This window comes from Tarenaya hassleriana, unplaced genomic scaffold, assembly GCF_000463585.1.
Source record: "Tarenaya hassleriana unplaced genomic scaffold, ASM46358v1 Cleome29, whole genome shotgun sequence".
NCBI lineage: Eukaryota > Viridiplantae > Streptophyta > Magnoliopsida > Brassicales > Cleomaceae > Tarenaya > Tarenaya hassleriana.
In genome coordinates, this window is record NW_010966092.1 from 1,286,523 (window position 1) to 1,312,655 (window position 26,133).

General features: G+C 39.0%; 4 protein-coding genes across 8 annotated transcripts in view; 2 read left to right on the forward strand and 2 right to left on the reverse strand.

Moving 5' to 3' along the window:
• Nucleotides 1–420: 420 nt before the first annotated feature.
• Nucleotides 421–5,709, forward strand: LOC104818342 (protein LEO1 homolog). Of its 4 annotated transcripts, none has more exons than XM_010547897.2 (12): nt 421–608; nt 1,212–1,352; nt 1,882–2,219; nt 2,375–2,504; nt 2,581–2,766; nt 3,138–3,314; nt 3,601–3,732; nt 4,022–4,201; nt 4,308–4,436; nt 4,667–4,771; nt 4,888–5,166; nt 5,419–5,709. In XM_010547897.2, exons 2-12 carry the CDS (start codon nt 1,239–1,241, stop codon nt 5,527–5,529), a joined length of 1,881 nt encoding a protein of 626 aa, XP_010546199.1. In that variant the 5' UTR covers nt 421–608; nt 1,212–1,238; the 3' UTR covers nt 5,530–5,709. The 4 variants fall into 4 exon arrangements, with proteins under 4 accessions (XP_010546199.1, XP_010546198.1, XP_010546202.1 ...); XM_010547896.2 differs by having other exon boundaries at nt 1,229–1,352; XM_010547900.1 differs by having other exon boundaries at nt 1,229–1,352; nt 4,888–5,142.
• Nucleotides 5,710–6,332: 623 nt separating this feature from the next.
• Nucleotides 6,333–20,694, reverse strand: LOC104818343 (DExH-box ATP-dependent RNA helicase DExH14). Its single transcript, XM_010547901.1, has 49 exons — nt 20,527–20,694; nt 20,054–20,115; nt 19,773–19,947; nt 19,033–19,462; nt 18,866–18,931; nt 18,582–18,686; nt 18,199–18,498; nt 17,949–18,065; nt 17,805–17,864; nt 17,506–17,577; nt 17,320–17,436; nt 17,066–17,227; nt 16,867–16,932; nt 16,540–16,692; nt 16,374–16,457; nt 15,980–16,054; nt 15,771–15,902; nt 15,619–15,684; nt 14,644–14,709; nt 14,403–14,525; nt 14,136–14,285; nt 13,529–13,741; nt 13,169–13,324; nt 12,849–13,073; nt 12,660–12,761; nt 12,490–12,570; nt 12,325–12,405; nt 11,708–11,911; nt 11,508–11,624; nt 11,288–11,410; nt 10,987–11,076; nt 10,730–10,855; nt 10,591–10,653; nt 10,243–10,331; nt 9,815–9,905; nt 9,504–9,653; nt 9,220–9,411; nt 9,074–9,139; nt 8,737–8,892; nt 8,511–8,654; nt 8,338–8,405; nt 8,064–8,229; nt 7,899–7,961; nt 7,713–7,808; nt 7,449–7,616; nt 7,175–7,345; nt 6,876–7,022; nt 6,663–6,794; nt 6,333–6,567 (listed from the first exon to the last, which is right to left on the reverse strand). Exons 1-49 carry the CDS (start codon nt 20,634–20,636, stop codon nt 6,487–6,489), a joined length of 6,252 nt encoding a protein of 2,083 aa, XP_010546203.1. The 5' UTR covers nt 20,637–20,694; the 3' UTR covers nt 6,333–6,486.
• Nucleotides 20,695–21,492: 798 nt separating this feature from the next.
• Nucleotides 21,493–24,800, forward strand: LOC104818344 (PLASMODESMATA CALLOSE-BINDING PROTEIN 1-like). The gene is made up of 4 exons (XM_010547902.2): nt 21,493–21,750; nt 22,456–22,695; nt 23,128–23,161; nt 24,309–24,800. Exons 1-4 carry the CDS (start codon nt 21,699–21,701, stop codon nt 24,565–24,567), a joined length of 585 nt encoding a protein of 194 aa, XP_010546204.1. The 5' UTR covers nt 21,493–21,698; the 3' UTR covers nt 24,568–24,800.
• Nucleotides 24,801–25,376: 576 nt separating this feature from the next.
• The window catches only part of LOC104818345 (glycine-rich RNA-binding protein 3, mitochondrial-like), a 2,247-nt gene continuing 1,490 nt past the window's right edge, over nt 25,377–26,133 (reverse strand). For both annotated transcript variants that reach the window (XM_010547903.1, XM_019203076.1), the window contains exon 6: nt 25,377–26,103. In XM_010547903.1, the coding sequence (XP_010546205.1) occupies nt 25,574–26,103 (530 nt within the window). In that variant the 3' untranslated portion in view covers nt 25,377–25,573. The remainder of the gene's footprint in view (nt 26,104–26,133) is intronic.

Here is a 26,133-nt window from a genome sequence, read left to right on the forward strand (position 1 = left end):
TTAAATGGGTTAATCTTTTACAAACTTCAAAATATCTATCCAAATAAATACATAAAATGATTAATCATCCAAAAAAGTTACAAAAAAATTTACAAAAACTTCAATAACTAAGATAAAGAGTTAAAAACTTTAAATTTTATGATTTATTAAGCGAAATATATAAACTAAAGTTAAATGTGAAGTTGTGAACTATACAAAAATAACACCAATAATGAGGATACAAATTAAAAATATTAAAAAATCTTAATAACCATTAGGGTAATCACGATTATTCGGTTATTAATCGAATCGAATCGAACGCGAATGATAATTCAACTTCCTCAATCGTTTGGTTATTAAGTAAATAACCAAACCGAGTCACTCTTATTCGGTTTTGGTTCGGTTCAATTATTCTGTTAATAAACTAAACCGCCACCGCTTCTGGTCCGAACCTTGGGTCTTGATCCTGTCCTGCTTACCTTGAAAATTTTGGCAGTGCTTCGATCTCTCTCTCCCTCCTCGCTTGCCGTTTTCGTTAATTCTTCGATTCGAAAAACCCTAACGCGTTTACCAGATATTGGGGTTGCAGAAGAATCCATTTCGGTTGTGCGAGTCGACTTGACGGAAGTGTAAGCTCATAGCTTATCTTTATCTTTCCGAAAACCCTAATTTTTCTCGGATGTAGTTGGAATAAACGATGCATACCGAATCAGTCGTGTGTGTCGGTCGGATTAAGGCTTGTCAGCTTTCCTCCGAGGTCGAATTCTTCGATTTCATCGTGTTTTTGTTAGCCCCGGGGCTTCGATTTGGATGAAATTACACTGCGGCAATTTCGATCTCGTGTGGGTTGTGTAGGTTTCTGAGAAATCCTGAAAATTTCGGCAGCTTTACACTTTCTGTTGCGATAGAAGGTTATAGCTGTGAAATGGGAGTTCTGGTTGTTTGCTTTAAAGAAATTTGGTACATTAACTGCAAACAAGCTCTTGGTTTTACTGGATTTGCTGTGTTTCGAGTTGTTTATAGTTTCATAAGCTTAATTGAGCTCAGGATCTGCGTTGCAAGTCGCTAGTAATCCTAGAAAGTTAGAAACAGTTGGTACTATTGTATTTTTTGGAAGTTGCTAAGAACTATGTGAAGCTATATATATGTTAACCATTCATTTTCTATGCAACTTTCTAGTCTCTTTGGCTGCTATTCAGGATTTTCATCGTATGACTATTTTCTTCGCTTAGCGTCCCCGTTCCGACAGGTAGAGAGAGATGGGGGAAGAGAAGAGACACCAAATGATGCAGAATCTTTTCGGAGATCAGTCCGAGGAAGAGGAAGAGATCGATTCCGAGCATGAATCTAACCCTCAGCCAATCTACGCATCTGTATCTCTCTCTCTCTATATATATACATATATGTTGTCCATGGCGATTCGTTGTTTGTACCATGTAAATTCTTGAATTGGTGTCTGTTTCACAGTTGGCCTGCTTAGCGTTTCCCAGAATTGCCTTGGAGTTTTACGATATGTAATGTGATATATGAAACTCTCCTCTCTCGAAGTTTAGGGTTTAGGTGATAAACCAAGAAGGTTTTACTGACGGTTGCAGGGGAAGTGCGAAAATTGTTTGCCCGAATTCATCTTAGTTAGGGTTTTGATGTTTTCCGTGCTCTGTATATGTGTTTATAACCTGTGATTTTGGGATATGCTTTGTGATAAAAGTGGTTCACAAGTTGTATTCATTCTTGTAATTTGGATTGAGTCTTTGGAATTCTGAGCTCAATTATAGTTAACCGAGACTGTTGTTCTCTTTTATATTATGTGTTGCTTGCCCAATGATATCAGTTTTTTCGATGAAAACAATAAAAAGTGAAAAACTTTGCTGATTCCAAACCATGTGCATCAATATTCAATAGGATGAGGCCGAGGGAGGGTTGGAGCCTGAAGGAGAAGGTGAAGTTGATGTAGAAGGTCATGGAGAAGCGGAACCGGAAACTGATGGAGAACCGGGCGATGTAGAACCTGATCCCGGAGAAAGTGAGGGTGAGAGGGAGCAAAGTTGGCAGGAGGGCGATGTTGGTAATCAACGGGAGGAAAGCGAAGCAAGAGATGCTGACAGTGAAAATAAAGAAGAATATGAGGAGAGAGTAGCTACAAGCAGGAGACAAAATGTTGTTGAGAGTGGATCGGAGAGGTCTGATGGAAAGCATTATGAGTATGATGATGAAGAGGTTGATCAGACTAGGAGTCCAAGGTACTTCTATGGTTGTGCTTCTTTTAAATTCGAATAGCCTTCAGCAGATTAATTGGATACTGCTTGCTATTGATTTGAGGTTATCACACATTCCTTAGATGCACAATTTGCTTATGGCTGATTCTAGTGGCTGTAATTGCAAAATTACTTGATAGGTCGCCTAGTGAAGAGAAGGATGAGGCTCATGTTTCACAGTCGGCCGATGAGATTCGTCATGTATTTGGTGACTCAGAGGATGAAGATGCAGAGGAATACGTTAGGAATGCCATCGAGCAGGATGAACATGTGAGTGTTACATTTCATAGTATTGCTGTTTCTTTCCTTCAAGAAACAATATTCATCGCGAGATTTGATTTCTCAGAGGTCCCCAATTGAAGACGAAGTGGGCTATGAGAAGGATCTGAGGCCTGAAGATATGGTGCCTGAAGAGGATACTCAGTATGAGTCAGAGGGTGAACATGTCGAAGTTAGGTACAGGGAGAGGCCAATTGGCCCCCCTTTGGAAATAGAGGTTCCTTTTCGTTCTCCTCCAGGTGATCCGACAAAGGTACATCTTGTTTTATGTTTCATAAATATTTTGCACTTAGATGGTTTAGAATCTATAGTTTGTCATCTTCTGGAATTTTCCTTTCCAACTGACTGGGAGTTGTCAAATATGTACCAAACTGTTGATGTTTTACAAGAGTAATCCCTAATGTTCTTTTATGTGGAGAGTTGATTGGTGCAGAAACAAATATGCTTCTCCATTTATTTGGTTTGAGGTTTCATATGTTGTACGGAACAATGATATTTGCTCGTATATTTCACACTTCACTTTCTGGCAGTCCCTAGTCAAGAGTTTCTATAGCTAGACCGCATTTTCTTTCTGTATTAGTAAGGCCAACTTTCCTGCTTACCTGTTATCTTCAATTTTTTCAGTTGAACATGATAAAAGTTTCAAATATCATGGGTATTGATCCAAAGCCCTTTGATCCCAAGACATTTGTGGAAGAAGACACATTTGTGACTGATGAATCTGGAGCAAAGAAGCGTATTCGCTTGGAGAACAATATTGTCCGCTATAAGGCTGTTAAGAATCGAGATGGCAAAACTTATGTAAGTGAATACACATTTCTCTAACTTTGGTAAATCTCATGAATTCGATGTCTTTCTGCAAAAAGTTTTTGTTGATATACATGCAATCATTTTAAGCTTTCTAGTCACATTACATGGTAATCCTATTGACTAATGATCTGTGTTCACATGAATCGAGTGGCTTTTTTTTCTTGGTTTTGCTGGGTTTTCTTCTATTGTCTTGGTCAGATATTCCAAGAATTAGTTTCCTCTGATTTCCTTTTACCTTTTCTGCAGTGAAGTAATGCTTCCTTCTGTTTGTGTGCAGTATGAAAGTAATGCTAGGTTCGTGAGATGGTCAGATGGAAGCTTACAGCTATTAATAGGAAATGAAGTTCTTGACATATCTGTACAAGATGCACAGCAGGACCAGAATCACCTTTTTATTAAACACGGGAAGGTGATTTCTTAGTTTCTTCTTACCTGTTTGCACAATCAGTTTACAATTGCTTCTTCCCTGTAAGACTTAAAAGCATCCGCTGAATAAAATACCAGCTGTTTATTCCCAGAGGATTGATTTGGTTAGATACACTGTACAACAAAGCTCCGAATGGGAGAACGAAGATTTCTTCTACCATCTCTCCTAGTTTCTTCATCACACTCGTTATACTACATTTCCCCCAAAATTTCTCCCGGTTTTGAGGAAAAAAACAGCTCTATTATTTATGTCTTTTCTGGTTATATTGCAGGGGATTCTGCAATCGCAAGGAAGGGTTTTGAAGAAAATGAGGTTTATCCCATCTTCTCTATCATCGAATTCCCACAGGCTTTTGACTGCTCTTGTGGACTCGAGGCACAAGAAGGTCTACAAAGTTAAGAACTGCATCACTGACATTGACCCTGAGAGGGAAAAGGAAAAGAGAGAAAAGGTAACCTGTTTTGTTACCTGGGGCTTCTAAAAATAAAGTAATCATCACTCATATTTTTTTTGTTGTAAGAGCCTTTGCTTTTCTCATTTGATATCTCATTTTCAAGGTGGAAAGCCAAAATATCAAGGCTAATATGAAGCTGAGTCAAGCAAGGGAGAAAATCAAGCGCAAGTATCCACCACCTGCTGAAAGGAGGCAACTTTCCACTGGGTACTTAGAGGGTGCTCTTGATGAGGTATGTTTTACATGTCCTTTCCGTGTTCGTTCAGTTTATTTTGTAGCAAGGTTTCACTCGTTTATGTTTACAACCCATGGAAAGACACGAGCTTTTTTTTACCGTCAATTTTTTTATGAACTCTAATCAGATGTGTATATTCCAGTAAAGGAAGATGAATAACAAGTAAATATTGAGGTGGTAACAATTGGTTTGATGTATTTTTATTTGGCCGATGTTTCCTTAACCAGGATGAAGAGACAGACCACTATGGTTCCCACCGCTCTAACCGTAGCTTTGAGGAGGATCTTGAAGCGGAAGCACAGAGAGAGCGACGCATTATGAACGCTAAGAAGGTATTAAATTCTTTTGTCTTACAGCAAAAAAAAAAACGTAAAACAAAAGTTTCTCAACCGATAATCTGATTTCGGTGCATGACTGACTGATTATCCTCTCCGTTTCCGGCTATCAGTACCAGAGCCATAGAGATATTCCACGGAGGCCATCTTCTGCCAAACCTTCCAGGCGTCCGGTGGAATTCTCGGAGAGTGAGAGAGAGGAATCGGAGTACGAGACGGAAGGAGAGGATGAGGAAAGGTCTCCACCGCGCAAAAGGATCGAGGAACCAGAAGACGAGTACGAGGAAGAAGCGGAGGAAGATGAGGAAGAAGAGCAAGAAGAAGATGCCAAGGCTAACAGATACTCGGAGGAAGAAGAAGAGCCCGAGGTACGGAAAATAATAAGAGAAGAGGTAAATTGCGGAAATCTGACTAAATTTGGCATCGAGATTGCGAATCAAGTTCCAAATTTTCTTCTTATCCGAACTTTTAGTGCAAGCAATTCAAAGCACCACGCTGTAGAAAAAAACAGCAAAGCAAACAAAACAAAATTGCTTCACAGAAAGTTTGTCCGAAAATTTGCAATCTTATGCAAAATTTAGTCAAGTTTCTCGTAATTCAGTTAGCTGTAAACAGAAGAGTTTATTATTTCGGGCTAAATGCAGGATGCGAAGGGACGGAAACGCAAAGGAATCGAGTCGGACGAGGAATCTCCCCCGAGAAAAGCTCCAACACATCGTCGCATGGCCATTGTTTACGACAGTGACGAGGATTAAAAGCTCTATCTTTGCAGTTCCTTATTGTTCTTACGTATCAATTTATGGTCTGAAGGAGACTCGAATCTGTTGAGTGTTTTGGAACACAATTAACTCAGGTTTTCGATTCTCATGCCGATTTGACTCATAATATTCTCCTTGGTTTTGAATTATCAAATCTTGTAGATTACTTTGTACTAACTGGCTGGGTTTCTCGGGATTTTTTCCCCCCGGTTTAGGCTTGTATGGGTAGCCTGAACTGACCCGGAGAAAGTAGGGTGTCAAACGAATCAATTTGGATTGAAACGAGTCGGGTTTAGCTCATTTGAAAATGAGTTGGTATCGAGTCAGTTATCAAGGCTAAGTTGATTTAACTCTCCTTGGGAGAAAGCCAGTTTTGGTTAACGTTAGGGAGTTTTTTGTGTCTTCAGGCAAAACCCGATGGAGCTTTAAACTCTCCAACCCGAAATGTGCAAATCAGAAACAAAATGTGAAACGCAATCAAGGTTTCACGCTTGGGGGTCCAACAATTAACAGATAATGAATAATGAGACCGTAGCTATTTAAATTAGCAATTTATTGAAAAATAAAATAAAAAATCAAAGGTTTTTATACTTATTAGTTTTATTTTTAAAATATTTAAAAAACAGACCAAAGTGAACTTTAGAATACTACGGATAATAACAAATTTTCTTTTAATAAATAAAAGCCAAGAATAATTTACCCGAACACGAATTCATATTATAAAAATTCGTGTCGCAATTTCAAATTTGCGTTTGGAGTATAAACTAGCTATTATAAACTCTTATAAAGTACGCTTGAAGTTAAAAAAAAAAAACAATACCTTTTTAAAATTAAATTCAAAAGGTTTTGGACGACAAACTTAATGCAAATTCGGGCCAAGATTCAATGTGTGCCCAGAAAATGACATTTTGGAATATCATATCATAACCTGCATTGTGCCTTCTCATGTTATCCTCAACGCTCTGCGACATCTTCAATGGACTGTTCTTGCTCAAACCCGACATAACAATCTGAAACTAAAATGAGTTTCATATCCTGAAACCACCAAAAAAAACTCAACATTAAAAATGACGATAAAGCCCGAGGCCGAAACAGAGAGTTGGAAAAAAAAGGAAAAAAAAAAAACAGACCTGGAAAGAGTTGGAATTAGGAGGCAACTCCATGCGAGTGACGAGACGGCCGGTGAAAGAAACTCTCTTCAGGGCATAGAGTTGCGAAGTTGAGGTGTTACCCAAAACCAACCACCATGCCTCGTCTTTCACCTGCGATGAAAACACGAGAATGTGAATTCCTCAGGTTTTGATTCTTCCAAAATCAGACGAGACATGTAATCTTCCGGATACCTTCGGGAAACGAGGAGCAAATGCCCTCGAGTTGTTCCTCTTAGAAGTCTTCTCCAACTTGATCTCGAGCGATGAAGGTTTCTCACTGCCAGCTCCCTTCTTCTGGAGTCTCACTTTCATCTGAATCCGGGGAAAGTGCTGTAGATCCTATTTTAACAAACCCAGACCGCCAAATCGAAGAACAGCAAAATGTTAAAATGTATAGTCATTCGAGTTTTCCTTGTATTTTGGATGTGGGAAAAAGGTGAAAACGAGGCGAGAAATGAGACGAATATAAGACTTAGGAGAGGAATGGATACTTGAAATAGTCTCGAAGTTGCTGAGTTTCCCGTTATGCTTTGGATAGCAGGTTTCGGAAGATCTAATAACTGCTTCAGAGTGTGAATTCCTCTCTTGGTCAGACATCCGAGAAGATCATCGTTCATGCATGGGATCATCCACAGCGAAGAACCTTGACCAAACCACAAGCCCTGGAATTCGGAGAGACGAAAAAATTTCAGACAACATGAAAAACGAAACAAATAAAGAATCTGTACAAATGTCAGGTACGGAAAAAGTTTCAAAGGAGAGTACCTGCATGACCATTTGCAAAAGATGCATGCAAGTGAGAGAGCTCGAGAGCCACCCACTGTTGGCGCATATATCGATCATGGCTTGGAGGATCCGAATGCTTTGGTCCAGCACCGACTTTAAATCCGTGACATAATCACTGATCGGAAGTGCCAACTGAGAAAAATGTGCCTGCCCTCACGGAAATCACACGTTAAAATAGGGCCACCTAATTGTGAAGACAAATCGAACAAGATTTCAAGGCACGGGCCTCATGAGTCATAATACCTGGAAGAGCAGATTAGCCTTAACATGAGGATCATCTAGATGGTTCTTATCCACGGGATATCGGACTTTCTCAGACAGCGCTTTGTTGTAATTTTCCTACGAATAAGAGAAAATAGAAAATCCCGACTTGTTGCTTAATGATATGCCTTTCCACTAACTGAAAACAATTGCGAATATAAACTTTACCTCATTGTGCCTCACTGGAAGTTCATCATACTCGGATGCACCAGCCAAGATATGCAAAAATGCCTAACGGAATGGAAGTAAACCGATAGATCATCAACATATAGTTTATGGGAATCCATTTACTTGCTTGGCACAGATAAAAAATTTATTGGATCCGTAACTTACTTCGAGTGTCGTGTCAGCGCCTATATTAGAACCAAACATGGACACTGTCATGTAGCCGAGGTAATACTGTGATGCTATTGTACCCAGCATCATAGGCTCCACACTGTTTTCATTTATTCTGATGCATCCACTGTCCTCCAGATCCTCGAATGTGTTCTGCACCAATCTATAACAAAGCAGACATCCAAACACCATTTTTTTTTGTAATAACAAAAATGGAGATGTTCCAGTTAGAGAAGTCATTATGTATTATCTAATAACTCTTGAGATGTACCTTGACAAGTAGGAACACACTGTTTCATCTTCAGTGCTTTCTAGCCCATAGTAGGCAGGATTACCCATCTATTAAATAGACACCCGGTTCAGAAAGTATCACAAAACCGAAAGTAATATCAGATTCTTTCATGTTCTTTACCAATATTAGACGTGATTAGGAAGCACAATTACCAGTCTACGGAATAAGTAGGTCCAGGTAAGATAATGCACAGCATCTTCTTTATTGCCAACTGTCCCAGAAACAATTTCTGCATTGAAGTGATCGTGCAACTGCTCTTTCAGGCTGCTTTCAACTGGGAATGGCTCATACAAGAACTGCATTCAAGAAATGTGACGATTAAAAGTTAAATATGCAAAGAAAATAAAGATTGGATCGACATTCTTGACTGAGCTTCACCTTTTTGTAGAAACTCTTTTTAGGATCATGTACAAGAATGACCGCTTTCCCATGTTGATCAAACTGCGGACGGCCTGCCCGACCCATCATTTGCAAGATCTCTGTAAGTGGGAAGTCAACATATCTTTTGGTTTTTCCATCGAAATACTCTGTTCCCTGAGACATTAGGCACATTGCCAAAGAGAACAATACAAAAGAGAAGAGAACTGTTAAGAGGAGAAAATCCTATCAAAGTGAACTTCAAACATGTACAGCAGAAGTTACATGTTAAAGAAATAGCATTATCCACCAGTAGAATCAACCCGTTATAAGTTCATAGCAAAGCATCTAATTTTACCTTTATGATAACCAAGTGGGCTGGTAAGTTTACTCCCCATGCTAAGGTACTTGTTGAGACCAACACCTGAAACAGAAGAAGATGGTTCGTTCTTCACGTACAGGCATTTCACATGATTAAGGAAAAACAAAAGGTAAGGAGACTGCCTGAATCTTGTTGTTCACGAAAAGCTCTTCAACCACAGATCTATCATGATCATTCAATCCTGCATGATGCAACCCAATACCAAATTGCAACGTATGCCTTAGGTTTTGGTCAATGACCTGGGAGAGGACCATCTGCAAGTCTTCCTCTGCCATATTCAGAAACTGCCGTGGGTGCTCATCTGAGGCCGCAAACTTCATTTATACAGGAAAAGTTATAGAATCAATTGGAATCTGATAGTAACGAGACGAATGATATTGTGCTGCAAGTTGATGATAAATCTTGCCTGAATAAGGTCTAGTGCCGTAAGCCTTGTCTGTCTACGAGATGAAACAAATATAAGAACTGGTTTAGTAGGTGAATGGGTACATATGGCTGCATATGCCGGCTTGTTCATGCTATTCATCCTTGGGCAGTAATATTTTCCAGGATAACCCTGCAACAAAAGTAAGGTTTAAGTCTGAAATCTTATATTCAAATGGCATCCTTTGCTAGATTTAAGATTCCCCATCCATAAGAAAGAGGATAAAACCGTTGAAAAAAGCAAGGCTAAATAGTTGCAAGAAGCGAATGCATTAGAAACTGATATTGACTTGCCTGGATATGAACTTCAATAGGTACAGGTCTGACACTTGGCTTAAAATTGAAAAGTCCAGTCTCTCCAACGCCCAACCAATCAGCCAAATCACTACGAAAAGAGCAATCATGGAAGGTCAATGACATTAAAAATTACCCAGGCACATAAAACCAATACCAGGGAAAATAGGATCAATTAACAGTTCTTTAATTGGAAATAAAGTTCAATGAGATGGCAACACTCTTCAAAATATGCAATGTAAAAATTTTAGCATATGGGAATGCTGGGTTGGCAGGACTAACACAGCAAGGAAGTAGGTAACCATATACCGGTTTGAATATCAGTAGCATATTCCAACTGATGTACGATAAGAATAAAGCCAAAGAAAGATAAAAGCAAAAAAAGAATCTAAAGAATTTAAAAAGGTGACAAAGTTGGAAAGACGAACCCTGCATTTGCTAGAGCAGTAGAAAGACCAACAAATCTCACTGCACGTTCGGTCTGTGATGATATATATCTCATCCTAGAGACGATAACCTGGCAACAAAATGAAGCTTGGAGTGTCAAGAATAACCAAGATACGTGCAATTTATAACTGAATTTCTAACATATTCTCTTATAATAAAAGCCCAGAAAAGACAAAGAATCAAATCTAATTATTATTAGCACTAATTTGCGGTCAAAAGCCTATAATGAAGAGTGATTCGCATTTATATAATTAGCGCCACACTAGGACAGTGGCAGTTGAACAGTTCGAGCAACTTAGAAATATGATATATAGAATGCAAGGGTATACCTCAAGGATGGGTCCTCTTTCAGCTCCCAGCAAGTGAATCTCATCCAAAATTACTAGTCCGACCTATATACAGAATATCATGAATGTTCATTCAACAAAATAACAAGCACAACAATCTATAACCAAAGAAAAAAAATACCTTTTTTACGTAACTTCGAGTATGCCAATTCCGACTAATACCATCCCATTTTTCAGGGGTAGATATAATGATATCTGCTGACAAGAGAGCTACCAGATCTGGAGTATAATCTCCGGTCATTTCAACCTGTGGAAAAGCGAGAGATTTATCAAAAGAATACTCAGCAGCATAAAATATGCAGCAAAAAGGGCTAATATATGCAGCAACACATATAGATGCTTCATCGTAAATTGTTAATATATGCAGCATGCACATACCATTTCCTTTCCAAGTCGAGCAACAAGATGTTTTCTCCAATCATTCATTCTTTCCCGAACGATGGCCTTCAGTGGTGCTATATAAACAATCTGCATTTAGACAAAATTTTGAGTATATCTAATAAGATGATAACTGTGCATAATTTTGACACATTTCACAGATAGGGAATATCTTACAATTGGTTGGCAACGGGTTAATACCAACGAACATTATCACATGATTATTTTGAAAAAAAATTAAATAGCCAATGGATGAAAATATTGAGGATACATATCATGTCTGAATACTGGAACAACAGACCTTCATGTCAGGCTGAGTACTGAATAGACGTAGCATGGCAAGCTCGGCAGATATAGTTTTTCCACTTCCAGTTGGAGCTCCTAAGAGAACATTGTTGTCTGTATGATACAACACATGAAATATCTGCAACACCAAGCAGTTTCAGGTAAATAATAAGAGTGTCAAGTGCAAATATTTGCAAATATGACTAAGCAAGGCATATGACAGAACATGCTCGAACCTGGGTCTGGATTGGATTGAAATGAGAAAACTTATAAAGTGATTCATATAACTTATTCCCAAGAGCAGTTACGGGAAGAGGTTTCAAGTCCAGAAGCTCCGTGTGAGAAGTTCGTGCCTGAATGAAACAGCACATTAAGATTTACCTTGCAAAATATTGAAACGTACTAGAGTTCTAGTGAAACTTTTGAAAATAGAAACCTCTGGTAATGCAAGGTTATGGAAAGAAATTGTGTAGAAAGACTCCGCATGCAACCAAGAGTCAGAAACAGCATGAACATAGTATTGAGGTGGATGCGGTTCAAATATTGGTACAGTGAAGGAAAGCTTCTGAGGTTCCCCTCTAGCCATCCGCTTTGTCAGTGTAAAAAGCTCTGAGTGGTAAATATGATCATTCTCAGTGTCCTGTCCAAGAGAATAGCACACCAAAACAATGACTAATAAGGAATATCAAAACAACATAAAAACAAACAATATTGTAGTTATATATACCCATTGGTTCACAAACAAAAATGCAAACGTCGTAACCTATTGTGGGCACATAATATGCTTGAACTATCTGAGCAAGTTTGTTAGATTTCTGGGTGGAAAATTTGAGGATAAGTCAAACTCAAAGTGGTATATTTTGTACTTCTGGATAGACATTTCCACGTGCAATTGATAGTGACAAGACATCATCATATAGCAAAAGTACATATAAGTTAACAAGAACTATCTACCTGAATGTACTTATTATCAATGCCACAGATGAAACGTACATATAAGCTCAATATTTATGACAACAAAACTCATCTCTTATGGGAGTTATACAACAGTACCTCGATGAGAATCCACCAACGTAGAGCAGCGCCATGAAAGCGATCTTTCCAAACAAAATCTGGAGTTATAACCAAATCAACCTGGGTATAGTGACAAAACAAAGGCATTAAGGGAGATTATTCCATGAGAATATCTAGAATATTGAAAGAGATTCCATAAGTTACCTTCAATACAGTGCGTGTAATTGGACTGACAGTAGCTGACAACAGAATTGAAGGAAAGTATCCTAGATATTGCTTGACCAACTGCATAAACGTAAAAGCAATAGAGCTAAAAGTGTTAGGCTGTTTTCTTCAACCAGACATGCATTGACTAGTAAACTTCTGATATGCACCTTTCCCCCAGGATTGTAGCGAATCAGTGCTCCAATGTCTTTCTCCTCCATCTCATATAGACGGTCTAAGTCAGCCCCTCGCTCTTCGAGTTTTCTCAACACCTGATAAATTGAAATGAAATTGATGGCATAATTACATATAGCAAATACAATTATAACAATTATCAAATGATAGTGACGAAAGCTTACATCGAAAGATATATCCCTCCCGAATTGCCTTAGAGGATGCTGATAAGGCCAAACTTGGCGATCAACTGCCTTGCAGTATTCCAACATAAATAAAGACATCTCACACCACCCTCTTCGCAAGCAAATTTCAAAAAGAGCACGCATTATCCGTGCTAAACTAGCGCTTATATATGCAGCGTCGGAGACAAGAGAAAATGTATCAATTGAACCACGGGATATGTACAACTGCAGATTGTGAAACCAGAAATTCAGATATTACATATCAGCTATTCCCTTCATTTCATAGGTACAGTATTCACAACAATTGTAAAGTAATTGACCTGAATGAGAATTGAAATTTTTCCATGCTTGTTTGAAGGACCCCCCTTAATGTCTAATGGGCAGCAACTGCGTACAAGCATCTCAAGCTCATTCTGTTCCTCCTCTCTTACAACAATATTTTCAAATTCGGAAGAATGGGCAACCATATCAATTATCTACAGCAGAAAATTGAAACTTCGTGAATAATGAACTTCGACACACCAGAGCAGCTTGTCAAGAATGAAAATTTCTAAGTTAGAAGTGATAAAAACAATAACAATATGCAATCGGAAAAGCATCAAGGTACTAATGAGTGGAAATATTTACAGTACTAAGCACAAAACACTATAATTAACGGTACTAAACACAACAGAAACTACCTCGCTTTCATTCATGTGCCGCTTCAATTTTTCATTGTATGTTTCAACACTAGAATATTGGATATAGAAGTGACTTGCGATTCGCCCGAGCTCAGTGCAGTAAAAGTTTCCACTTTTCTCATCAAACCGCATCATCTTAGCTTTGTCAAGTGCACGTGCAGCATCAGTCACAAGTGCCCGTTGCTTCAAAGTTAAAGAAGGATCCGCAATTATCTGTCGAATGCAGAGCAGTTAGAATAATTTTAAGTACAATCACACCCAAAAAGAAACAGAGCAAGAGCAGCTAGCTATTGCAGAATTAGGTTAGATAAAAAACATGCAACATAAAACATAAAGATAGCTCGAATACATGAAATATAGGTTTAACAACACATTTTCACTTCCAGACACTGATGTGAGGACTCATAATCATTAATAATATGGTAATAAATTCTATGACTTCAATAATTAACAAAAGAAAGAAATCTTGCATTACTAATATTATAAAAACAAGAAAAACTAGGGCAGCACTTGGTCACGTCCAACAGAACAAAATGGCTAAAAGGGAAAATATCTTCATCAGCCTGAGCAGTGAGCAAAGTTAGCTATGGAACCCTGAAAAACGTACCTCATCCCATCCAACCCCATAAGCCAAAGGATTTAATCTCATCCGGATGGACAAATATGTATATCCAAGCCAAGCACAAGCTTCCTTAACATTTGTCACGGTTCCCAAAACCACTTCTGCGTTTAAATTGTCTTTCAAGGAGCTTATAAACTGCACAGCAAACAAGATTATAGATAGTATCTTGTTATATGGCCGTGCAAGTTGAAAATTCAAAGTACAAATGTAGGTTTAACTATTAGGCTGAAATTTAATATATCTGCTGATTACCTGACTTTCTATGGGAAGTTGACTTGTCAGCAACCGTAGATAGTATGCTAGCTTGTCATGGGATGTAATGATAATGCCTTCACCACTCTTGTCAAACTGGGGTCTCCCGGCCCTCCCGAAAATCTTTTAAACAAAACGTCATGGAAATAGAATAATAACGAGAAATATTACAAGAAAGGTTCTAAAATTTAGTGGGGAAAAAAAACTCGGGCCCAAATCCCAAGATGAATCTATGCTTTACCTGCATGACATCAAGCATCCCCAGGTCTTTCCACCCTCCAGCCTTTGGATCATACAACTGTGTTCCCTGGAAATTGATAGAACTGATTGAGTTATAGGAAACAAGCGCCGCTCGGAGAAGTTTCTGCAGAAGGTGAAACCGAGAGACACATTGTTAGAGTGCAGAAAACCATTGAATAGACAAATCAATCCAAGATAATTGATTATGAGCAAAAGAATGTAATGCAACGCAAGATCCACGCGTTAAGGCAGCCTGGTGATTAAGATCTTGCTGTTTCTATCTAATTACGGTCCTAGGTTATTTCCGTTGTTTTCTCTGTTAGAGGCTTGGTTTTAAAAATGCATGAGGCCCACCGAAGAATAAAAGCTCCAACTTAGATCTTTGGAATTTACTGAACAGAGGAAGAGCAAAAGATGTTTAACAATGTTATGCATCACATTGCTTCACCTGTCTGAAATTACAGAGGGTGACACTACTTCTATCAAACGTGTGACGATTGTGATCTTTATCAATTCTACCAGCTTCCATTTTTTCACCAAATTAGAAACAGTGCCAAAGGTTTCATCTTTCCATGGGTGTTTAACGTAGGGTTGAGGATGGATTCATGAGACTTGGCAAGCTCAAAACAACTAAAATAAAAAAGCTTATCCTTAGAAAGAAACTCCAGCTAGAAGATATCTCTAGAAAGATGCACATGGCAACTGAAGTCCTCAAATCCAAAGAGGATTCCGTCGAATCAAGAGAGAATCTGGTAAGTGTCTAAGACCCTTTTTTTATCTTCAATGTTAGACACAAAATCCGACAGCCCGAATGCCATTATCAGTAAATGCACCTTTAGAGTCTGATTGTGTCAAATTTGTAACATGCTTATGCTCATCTTCAGTCTTTCCCTCGAGATTACAGAATGCAGCTGGGTTATACAAAACCATTCATTTATAAAGAAAAGTAAATTTGGTTCCTCACCCATGAACATACCTTAATAACAACTGTGTGTGCAGGCAGATTTACACCCCATGCAAGGGTTGCAGTGCAAACAAGCACCTGAAATAACCAATGCAACACATTCCGAAAATTATGTATCCAAATAATAAACTGCAAAAAGGAGGTGCCCAAGGGGAAAACCCTACTTTCAAGAGTCCATCAGCAAAAAGCCTCTCAGTAAGTGTTCTATCAGCTCGCAGCATTCCGGCATGATGAACACCAACACCAGCTTCAAAGAAATTGACAAGATCCTTGTTTCTGGACTTCATGACTTCTTTCTAAAATACACCGCATGTAGTCCTTAGTAACATATAACAACCACAAACAATTCAGAGGATGAACTTCCCTTGTTTACCTTCATCAGGCCAAACTGTGGATGACTATCATTCTTAAACAAATCGGCAGCCTCATATTTCCGGGCAAGCTCAATCTGCCCAAGACCAAACATAAAAATTCATGCACTTCTACATGTATTTGAATTTGTTGGACATGCATTTGTTCGAGAAAATACATGTACATACAAAAACACGTTATTTATTTCATTATTCTTCTTTGCGAGACATAAAGATCATATGTTGCGTCACTTAAAAAATGATTTCTGAAGCGTACATAACATCAAGAAAATATATGTTTATGCCTGTAAGCACTCAGTTTTCGGATTGGTTCAGTAGGTTGCAAAAAGGGGCCCCAAGGCACATCATGAAAGACCCCATAAATAAGCTGAATATACAGAAAGTAAAAGCTTGTACCAGTTTCTCAGCTGTTTTTGCTGTATCTTTTCGGGAATGAACAAAAACCATTGCTTGATGACCTTGTCTAAGTGAATCAACAACCTAACATGAAAGCATTACCAGACATATAAGCAGCTGCTCGCAGTCAGATGGATATAGAGGTGGTTTAACTAGATGTAGAGACCTTTTTGTAGCAAATCTCGTGTAGCAATTCGTTTCTAGCTGCAAAGTTATGCTCGCTGATCCCTATGTACTGCTGAGCGAGGGGCACTGGGCGATAACTGGAATCAAAAAAGAAAAGGCCTGTGTCTGGATTCACTCGGAGAAACTGAGCAACCTGAGAATCCACCCCACAGAAAGGAAAAACAATGTTGAGTCTTTACTTTGACTTGTGACCAAAAACCAGGTTGTGTGTGCCAAAAAAAAATCAAGGTAGTGAAGTAAAAATGTCTTGGCAAAATAGCAATGTGACAAATATGTGTGTGTGTGTGTGTGTGTATAAGAGAAAAACCTCTCGGTAGCTTGGCAAAGTGGCTGACAGGCCAACTATTCTTATCATTGTCTGAGTTGACTCCACCTGAAGTACAAAGCAAAATGGAAAATACATGTTAAGAAGCTGTCCCAGAGTTTCACAGTCAGAATTTAGTCTCAGACCTAGAATCCAAAAGTTATCAATTCAACCACGAAAAAAGTGATAAAAAGAACTCTACCTGACGGAGGGTCCGAGCTACAAGAGCCTCAATTACTGGACCTCGATCATCATTCAGAAGATGCACTTCATCAATTATTAAGAGTTTTACGAGCATTGATAATGACATATCACTACTTTTACGAGTAATGACATCCCATTTCTCAGGTGTCGTCACTATCATCTGTTTCACAATATAATCAACAAACACAATGGTCAGTCCCTGCATAAGCACACAGGAAACTGAAGCTTAGACTACACATTATAAAATAAAACCTGAGTTTCTTCAAGTTCATTCTTGGTGAGTTGCATATCTCCAGTAAGTTCCTTCACAATCATATTCAATGGAGCTAAACGACAGCTAAATGCTGATGTTACTTCTGCAGCTAATGCCTACAAAGAAGTTAGTCTAAAGCAAATTCGACAACCACACTATCCAATGCACGTATGGCTTGATTCTACCTTCATGGGAGCTACATAAACAATCTTAAACTCGTTTTTGTGCAAGTACCCATCCCTGAAGTGTTGTTTAATCTGCAAAATAAAATGTTAAAATATTTTTCTCAGTAGAACTTTAGATGTAGTCTGTAGAGCATGATTAAACTCAACATAAATGTCACACCTTTTGACCATCTTAAGATACATTTCAGACTACATGTTGTGATACAAGAATATAACAACTCTCTAAAACAAGAAGCTAAGAATAAAAACAGGTGGAGATGAATAAACATATAAATCAGGCAAAGCCAACGGTTGTGTACCTCATGTAGAATAGAAATCATAGCTATATTTGTTTTACCAGCTCCTGTTGGAGCACAAACCTGCAAGGTACAGAATCTAAGTTGGGCTTGAAAAGGCAAAAGGCACCACAATGATATCCGATAGAAATTTCAGAACATACTCACCAATATATTCTCGTTCGTGAGATAAACTGTCTGAAATATTCGACTTTGGATGCGGTTCAAAGACTTGTAACCATGAAATGCAGCTTGAGCAAAGTCATCTAACTCTTTTATCTCAATCTGGCAATAGCCAAAAATTCTAGTGAGTGTGCATTCAATCTCAGCAGGCAAAAACTACGACATGATTCCTAAGAATGTTTGGAAAACACTTGGAGATGAGTTCATCTATCCATTAGACATCAACGAGACGTACCAACTTCTCTCCAGGTTTCATTTGTGCAGTTGGGGTCGGAGGGATAATCACTTCCTCGTATCCTTTTAAGTGCTTCCTTATAGTACCTTGGGGAAGAGCAACGGCAAGAGAATTGCTTCCTTCACCAGACCCAATCAAATTATCCAAAGCATTCTTCCTTTCACTTGCTTCAAGTAAGGAAGAAAAGTTTGCCGCAGATATTTCATTCTCTAAACCAAGTTCGGTGCTGCGCTTGTTTCTCTTTTCCTCCTTGCGCCGGAGTTTTTCGATTTGCCTCGCAGACTCTGTTTGAACAGTAACCTAAACAGTGGTTGTGAGCCTTACTGGGCCAAAATAAAGAATCGAGTCCAACATTTAACAGGAAGCACTTCAATATATAGTACCTGTGTACCATAGGTAGGCATTTGAGATTGGGAGTTTGAAGCCGTTTTGTCAGACTTGAGTACCGATTGACCATGGTGGATTGCATTGACAATTTCTTTTCGATGCTGGAAAGGGAAATCAACAAGTCAGACACTGTTCAATTGTTAAGCAAACAAGGAAATATTCAGGATATTGATAACATGCCTATATATTGTCATTCATATAATATTCATATATATATGTGTGTGTGTGCATTAGGAAAAAACACCGATATTCAGAAAAAAGAGAACAACAAAAATCTTACGGATATAAGGTCTTGAACAATCTCAAATGCATCATCCCCAACAAGGTCTAACAAATCCCCAGCTATCTGCAGAAAAATCATTTAGATGCTCTCGATTTTGGCTTCCAAGGATGATGTTTCTAGACTAGATATAATTAATTTGTCTGATGTGTCCGAAGAAAACATACCTCCTCACCAGGTTTCTCTGAGTCTAGGAATCGGCATATAGCCATAGCCAATTCATCGCGAGACAGCTGTGAATTACTTTCTCTAACTATCCGCCCACATGCATCTCTCAGCCAACTTAAATTATATTTTCCTGCAGGCCGATTGTTTGTTGTGTCATTGAAATCGCTCCATCCTTCAGCAAATGATACAGAGGTCTCGTTGCTTTCCTCATCCATAAACCCTCCATCTTCAAGAGGTGCTTCAACCAGAAACCGAGCTGGTGCGTTAAAAACAAGGTCAGCACCAAACTCAGCTCTGCCATCAATCTCATTGACATATGTCTCAGACTGGTGACAAGGCTGTAGTGTATAAAGTATCTGAGCTAAGGAGACAACTTTCTTAAGATTAGCATCTGAGACAGCGTGTCCAACAAGGTTTTGCAGCTCTAACCTGCAAGATAACGCAATTGGCAAAAGAATGGAATTCAACAAAACTTTTATCAACTAACAGGATTTCATTTCCAATCAAAATTGCAGCTCATAACCCACAATCATAGATACCTCTACCCTCTCAGAAAATATCGTATCAGTTTAACTTGGCCACTTGGCCCATAGAAGTTTCTCATATTTGGCCTTGGTACAGATTGAAAAGCCACTCATTATGCTAATTTCAGAGTCTGTATAAGTGGCTCACCGTGCTAATTTTAGAGTCTGAAAAATGCTTAACACATCTAATTACCCAACAAAAAAAAAAATCTTACTTCTTCTCAGCAATACTTTTATTATTTGAATTGTCATCGTCTTTTTCTGTTCTTCCAAAAAGACGATATGCAGCAAAAGCAACCTCGCGAAAGTCATCTGATGGAATTTCCCTGTCAATCAACTCCACTACAGCTCCAATAAACTGCTTGTATGCTTGCCGCACATCAGGAGAAGCTGCCACCAGCAATTCCCATTAACACAAAAGAAAACACCATTCAAAAGTCATTTCGAAAGGTACCAATTTGATTTGTAGCACTTAACAACAGTAGCAGAAAAACACCTCCATCCCATTGATGAACTATCCTCCTGGCAAGCTCTGACTCATCAAGTGCATTCTTGGAACTGAAATACCGAAAAGAACAGAAAATTGCTGGCAAAATCAGTAGAGGTAAAAAACAAAACAAACGTAGTAAGAACAATTATGAAATAAGTGCTCCCCAGAAGCTGTCCAAATTGAAACCCAATAAATTTGAGCGAAATCCTACATCATCCGCCTCAATGATCGATCTAAACTCTCCTCCATAAAACAAGAGATCCCAACAAAACTAAACTGTCTAAAATTCACTGCTGTAATATCCTGAAACAGAACAGGCAACTAAAAACAGCCCCCAAACTTCTTCCACATAGACATCATGACCATCCAACACAACTACCCAATCCTAACGAGAAACAAGCTGAAGACCCATCGAACACCCAGTAGTAGAATCATAATTCTCACAAGCACGGTGAAATTCAGGAATCCCGACGATGTACCTGCGAGGTTTGTCGAGGTTTTGCAGAACGGTTTTCCGGTTAAGATACGCTTGGTCGATGTCGAACGGCTCTCTGAGAGAGCTCGTCAAGCGGGGAAGCTGAACCAACATGGTTGCAGTATGAAACGGTGTCGTGTTGTACCTCGCCTCGTCAGCTGCCAAGGGGAAGAAGACGATCGTGCAAAATGAGTTTCCGCGATCGGGAAAAACATAAATACAATTTCGGGTCGTATTCTTGGATCCGGAAACCCGACTCAACCCGACCCATTAAGTATTGGTTTGAATTTCAACAAGGCTTGGCAGAGGCCCAGAACCATATCCGTTTCTTCTAACCTAAACCGAACTAAACCAGAAATAAATCAAACCGAGCTCCAAAAACCTTTCATAATAGTGTTTCATTATCAAATTTTATTCTATTTTATTTTCCTTATTTTATGATATTTTCTTTCAACACACTTGCGCATACCATCCCCATATTGCGTTGTGTATTTTATTTGACATTTCTTATAAATATATTTTGGAAAAAAATATATCCTTTTTTTTATCATCAAATGAGTCATAAATTTGAGAAGATAACAATGCACCAATATTTGTTCACTATTTTCCATTTTTTTCTATTTAAACATCTAAAAAAACTTTCAATTTTCACATTTGGTGGAACACCACCACCATCTGCAACACTTATAATTTTGCAGACGCACAGCTACGTTTCATCTTTCATCTGTCAATCTCTCAATTATGTAAACAGTATATATATGTATGTATGTATGTATGCATGTATGTATGTATGTATGTATGTATGTATGTATGTATGTGTGTGTGCGCGCATTAAATTGTAGATGTGTGGTGGCTTTATAAAATCATTTAATTTAAATTTGAAAAGTGTTCCTACAAGTTGTGTGTATTTTTATAAGTTACAAATCAAAGGAAAAAGAGCTAAAAAAACACATACAAGGGTTAAGAAGAGACAAAGGACAACCAGTCACCCTCACACCACACACACTCTCTCTCTCTCTCTCTCTCTCTCTCTCTCTCCCAGCCATCTTTTTCTTTGCTTCTCCTTCTTGCACTTTCACAGTAGTAGGAGTGAAGTAGCTGCGGAACAAATCCCTCTCTCTCTCTCTCTCTCTCTCTCTCTCTCTCTCCAACGTTGACATTAGTCTGCACTCATCCATGGCTGCTTTGCTGCTTCCACTTCTTGTTATTGCCATGGCTGGTCATTCCAGTAAGACACTTACACTCTTCTTCAGATTTGTGGAACGACACTTTTCTAGCTCTCTCCTTTCTTTCATCATGTTGACCGGTTCTTGTTTTGAAGCTTCTATTTGTGTTCTGTTCTTTGTGAACAAGCTTGTGGGTTCTACTGTTCCTGAGGGTTCCATTCTCTTGTTTGTCTCTCTCTTTGAAGTTCTGATAGATGCTTTCCTTGGTATTTTGCTTGTGTTTTTGGTTTGCTCTCTCCTTGAACGGTAGAAAAAAAAATCACAGATTTGTCCTTTTTTGTTGTAGGGAATGCGCTCATCTCTTCTGTCATCTTCCTTTCCTTCCACTTTCTGTGTTTACATTGCTTTATTTTGTCAAGTTTTGCTCTTTCCTCTGATTCTTCTCTAAACCCAGATCGCATTTTCCAGAAATCTTGCTGGGTTTAGCATTTTTCTTGCTGTCTCTCAAATTTCCTCCCCCTTTTTGCACCTCAGGCTTTTCAAAGTTGATGTCTTGTGTTTTCCTTACAAAGTTCAAACTCGAATCCAATGTTTTTTCAAACCTTGTTGGGCTCACATTCTATTACCTCTTCCAAGATCCCCTCTCCACCAAGAAGATACTGTCCATTTTCATCTGCAATCTTACAGGGAAAATATATATATAAAGCTCGGACCTTTCTTGGATCAATTACTTATATTTTGTTCCCCCGTCTTTTGGGTCTTGGTAGGTGCCACATGGTGTGTGTGCAAAACAGGACTGAGTGATTCAGTGTTGCAAAAGACAGTAGACTATGCCTGTGGAAATGGAGCTGACTGTTATCCAACCCACCCAAAAGGCCCTTGCTTCAATCCCGACACTGTTAGGGCTCACTGTAATTATGCTGTCAATAGCTTCTTCCAAAGGAAGGGTCAAGCTCCAGGGACTTGTGACTTCACTGGCACTGCCACTCCCACCAACACCGACCCCAGTTACTTTCCTTGAATCTATCTATGCTTTCATTCACGGTCTTGTTCCAGATTCATTATCTTTGATCGCTTCTTGTTATGAGATAGTTGAGATTAAAGCAGGGAACACAACTGGAAAAATCTAGGTTTTGTACCTGAATTCAACAATTCAAACGCGTAATTTCTGATTCTGGTGCAGAAGAAACTTGAAATGTTCTTGAATAAGCCTAGAACCTTGGCTAGTTTTCGTGTACAGTTCAAGGCTGATGAAATATTAGCTCAAGATTTTGAGTATACCAAAGATCAAGTGCTATGTCAGTATGGTTTATGTGTCATTAGGACAAGACATTGTACAAGTTCGAAGATCTAGTTTGTTTATCGTGATGAACAAGCTCAAGATAGCTCCCTCGTTTTTTTTGACATTTTTTTTTCTGGGTTGTGTGGTTTTATTACAGGTTATGCAGGATGTCCTTTCCCTGCTAGTGCCAGGTATGGCTCCAAACTGCTTCTCTGTTGCCGTCTGTTTATTTTTCCTGTCCAAAGTTCGATACTTTATCAAGAACTTGAAGGAAAGGCTTCTCATTTCATGGATCAAAAGATCTCTCTTATCTTCCTTGTCTATTGAAATATTTTCATGGTGAATTAACTTGTGCCTATTTCTGGACCAAAGGACCAACCCAGTTCGTATCCCCATCTAGTGGGGTTATGGGGAAGGAAATATACTAGGTCCATGCCACCTTACCCTACCCCTACATTTTATAACGTAGAGAGGTGGGTTCGAACTCCCCATGGAAAATGGTTTTACTGAGTCTTCTTTTAGGGCCCCATGTATCCATCTTTTCTGTGAAAGACGTTTTGAATCTGTACGAGAGCTGAGTGTTTTTTTTGTCTCCAGCATCCTTTTTTACCCGGAATTGGATTCAAAAGTGAAATATTTCTTCTTTTTTTTTTCCCAATAAACAAACTTCTGTTAACATCTATGATCAAATCTACTTTTCTTGAGAATGCAACATGATTTGCTGTCCTTATCTCATATGCCCGTGTGGGCATCATCATCTTTACTCTTCTTGACTCCCACAATGGACCCTGCAATAATTAAAACTGTCCCTCCTTTTGTTAAAGTTTTGAAATTTAAATCTCAGATTGTTTTGTAGTGTAAAAGAAATAGGACGTGGCATCTGAATCAAATGGTTTGTATATCTTCTATTTCTGATCAGTATTATTCCTGGCTAATAGGATGTAGGACCATAGCTTTTGATGATGCTTTTTAGCTCCGAGGATTCAATGTATGATCAAGAGACCAGTTTATCTTTGGTAATGGATGTTTTTCTTGTGGTTTTGCTGCATTTCTAGAGTCTGATGGCTTTTTTGTCTTTGTTCTTGCTGAAAGAGGAGACAGAAAATAAGACATCCTTTTCACTTGGCATGTTGTGTAACCGCCTCCTCTTTCACTTAGAGCCAGAGCTCAAGCTTGTGTCTCTTGTTTCTTTCCTTGTCTATCATGAAAGAATACTACTCTCAGACATGAAAAATCAAGAATGTCTTCATGTCCTTGCTCACTGGTTGCGTTCTTGATCTCGGATATGTCTGTCTGTTCACAAATTATGCTCTCGCTCTTGCCCTTTTCTCGTTTCAGCGCCGCAGGCGGTGGGACCACCATGACTCCCGGCACAGCCAATCCAAGGGGAACCACAACCACCACCATCCCCGGCGGCAGCAGCCCCTACTCGGCCACTTCAGCCAATGGAATCCTTGGAGGCAATGGCACAGACACCGGTATTAACCCGGATTACACAAATGGCACAGGGTTCGGGCTCAAGAACTCGAACAGCATGTTCTTATTATCCCTTCTCTTGATCACGATCACCCGCTTATGTTCTGTCTTGATCCTCTGAGAAATACGTTCAATATGGTAGGGGACGATGTCCTGTCCTCAAGGAGAGTTTAGCTCAGTCGTATTTTTTTTTGTTATCTTCCTGTGTCTTGGTCAGTTGCGTTTCTCTGTGCCTCTAGTCGGTGTAAAAAAAAAAAAGATTGGACCTTTTGTGTCCCTCTTGGTGGTTCTCACGGATTTAGTTCTAAGATCTGAAATGAAAGAAAAGATGTAACCTTTATGCAAATTTAGTTACCCTCAATTAATTGAGTTGTCAAATGAGCCGGCTCGACTTAAATCGGATGTCCCAACTTGTTAAATTCGTTTTTATTCGGGTAGAAAAATTTAAGACTCGGATTAGATGTTCGATCTCGTGAGCGAGAAAAAAAAGAATAAAATAAAAAAATATTAAATATTATAAAAATAATTTAAAAATAATAATTAATATATTTTAAAATAATAAAAAAATATTTAAATATGTTGTAAATATCAGAAAATATGATGAAAACCCGAAATTAATGGAAAAAATAATTTATTCGGCCGATCCCAAATAAATAAATTTTTTAAAAATTATTTAAAAATATTAAAAAATAAAAATATTTTCTTTTCCTGGTTTGCGAGTTAGTAGACTCGTCATGAACCGAACTCGTGACAAACTAGTTCGTTTGGCTCGTTTTTTTTCGGATTCAAAATTTCTCAGCCCAAATCAGATAAACTAGCTCATTTTGAAATCCTACCGCCAATGCCTATACTCTTATATAGAAAAAAACTTTAATAACAACAAAAATAAAAATAACAGTGAAGAAGTAGAAAGAATGAAAATGAAAGCCATTAGCTACAATTATTTTTCCCATTGCACAAAAACTAATGTTTTCCAGATTATCCATTAGAAAAGATAAGGTAACACAACAAATATATAGAACCAGGAACAAGAACAGGAAAGAGTGCAATGCAGGGGTTTAACGATAAAAAAACGTAATCTGAATCTATCAAAGATTCATTTAGTTCATGATCCATGTTCTGAATCTTCAAGCTCTTTTGGCGACATCGTTGTCGTCCATTGGCTCATCTCCCATATTCACGTTGCTGTTGTTATTCTCCGTACTGTTTCCTAATTGATCCTCGCCGCCAACATCCCCGCCGCCAAAATCCTCGCCGCCAAATCCGCCACTACTGCCGCTGCCGACAACAAACTGGTCGCTGCCTCCAAAGTTACCGCCGGACTGAGAGCTGCTGCCACCGACCTGGTTGCCATGGAAGTCACCACCAAACTGAGAGTTACCGCCTCCGTATGCTCCACCTGTGCCACTTTGGACGTAATTGTCACTGCTACCACCACTGCCACTGTAGCCACCGGCTCCATAACCTCCACCACCACCAGCTCCATATCCGCCACCTCCACCGGCTGCATAGCCACCACCAGCTCCATAGCCGCCAGGGTTGCCCCCATAGCTGCCACCAGCACCACCTTCGTAGCCACCAGTACCAAAACCACCAGCAGCAGCTCCATAGCCGCCTCCACCGCCTCCATAGCCGCCTCCACCGCCTCCATAGCCACCTCCACCGGCTCCATAGCCACCGGGTCCCC

Coding starts and splice junctions, on each gene's coding strand:
- LOC104818344 (XM_010547902.2), top strand. CDS start 21,699: ATGGCTGCTTTGCTGCTTCCACTTCTTGTTATTGCCATGGCTGGTCAT. Junction 22,696..23,127: donor TCCCACCAACACCGACCCCA/GTTACTTTCCTT, acceptor GTTTTATTACAG/GTTATGCAGGATGTCCTTTC. Junction 23,162..24,308: donor CCTTTCCCTGCTAGTGCCAG/GTATGGCTCCAA, acceptor TTCTCGTTTCAG/CGCCGCAGGCGGTGGGACCA.
- LOC104818343 (XM_010547901.1), bottom strand. CDS start 20,636: ATGTTGGTTCAGCTTCCCCGCTTGACGAGCTCTCTCAGAGAGCCGTTC. Junction 13,074..13,168: donor AAATTTCAATTCTCATTCAG/GTCAATTACTTT, acceptor CACAATCTGCAG/TTGTACATATCCCGTGGTTC. Junction 11,077..11,287: donor GTACTCAGCCTGACATGAAG/GTCTGTTGTTCC, acceptor GTCTAAATGCAG/ATTGTTTATATAGCACCACT.
- LOC104818342 (XM_010547897.2), top strand. CDS start 1,239: ATGGGGGAAGAGAAGAGACACCAAATGATGCAGAATCTTTTCGGAGAT. Junction 3,733..4,021: donor TTTTTATTAAACACGGGAAG/GTGATTTCTTAG, acceptor GTTATATTGCAG/GGGATTCTGCAATCGCAAGG. Junction 5,167..5,418: donor GGAAAATAATAAGAGAAGAG/GTAAATTGCGGA, acceptor GGCTAAATGCAG/GATGCGAAGGGACGGAAACG.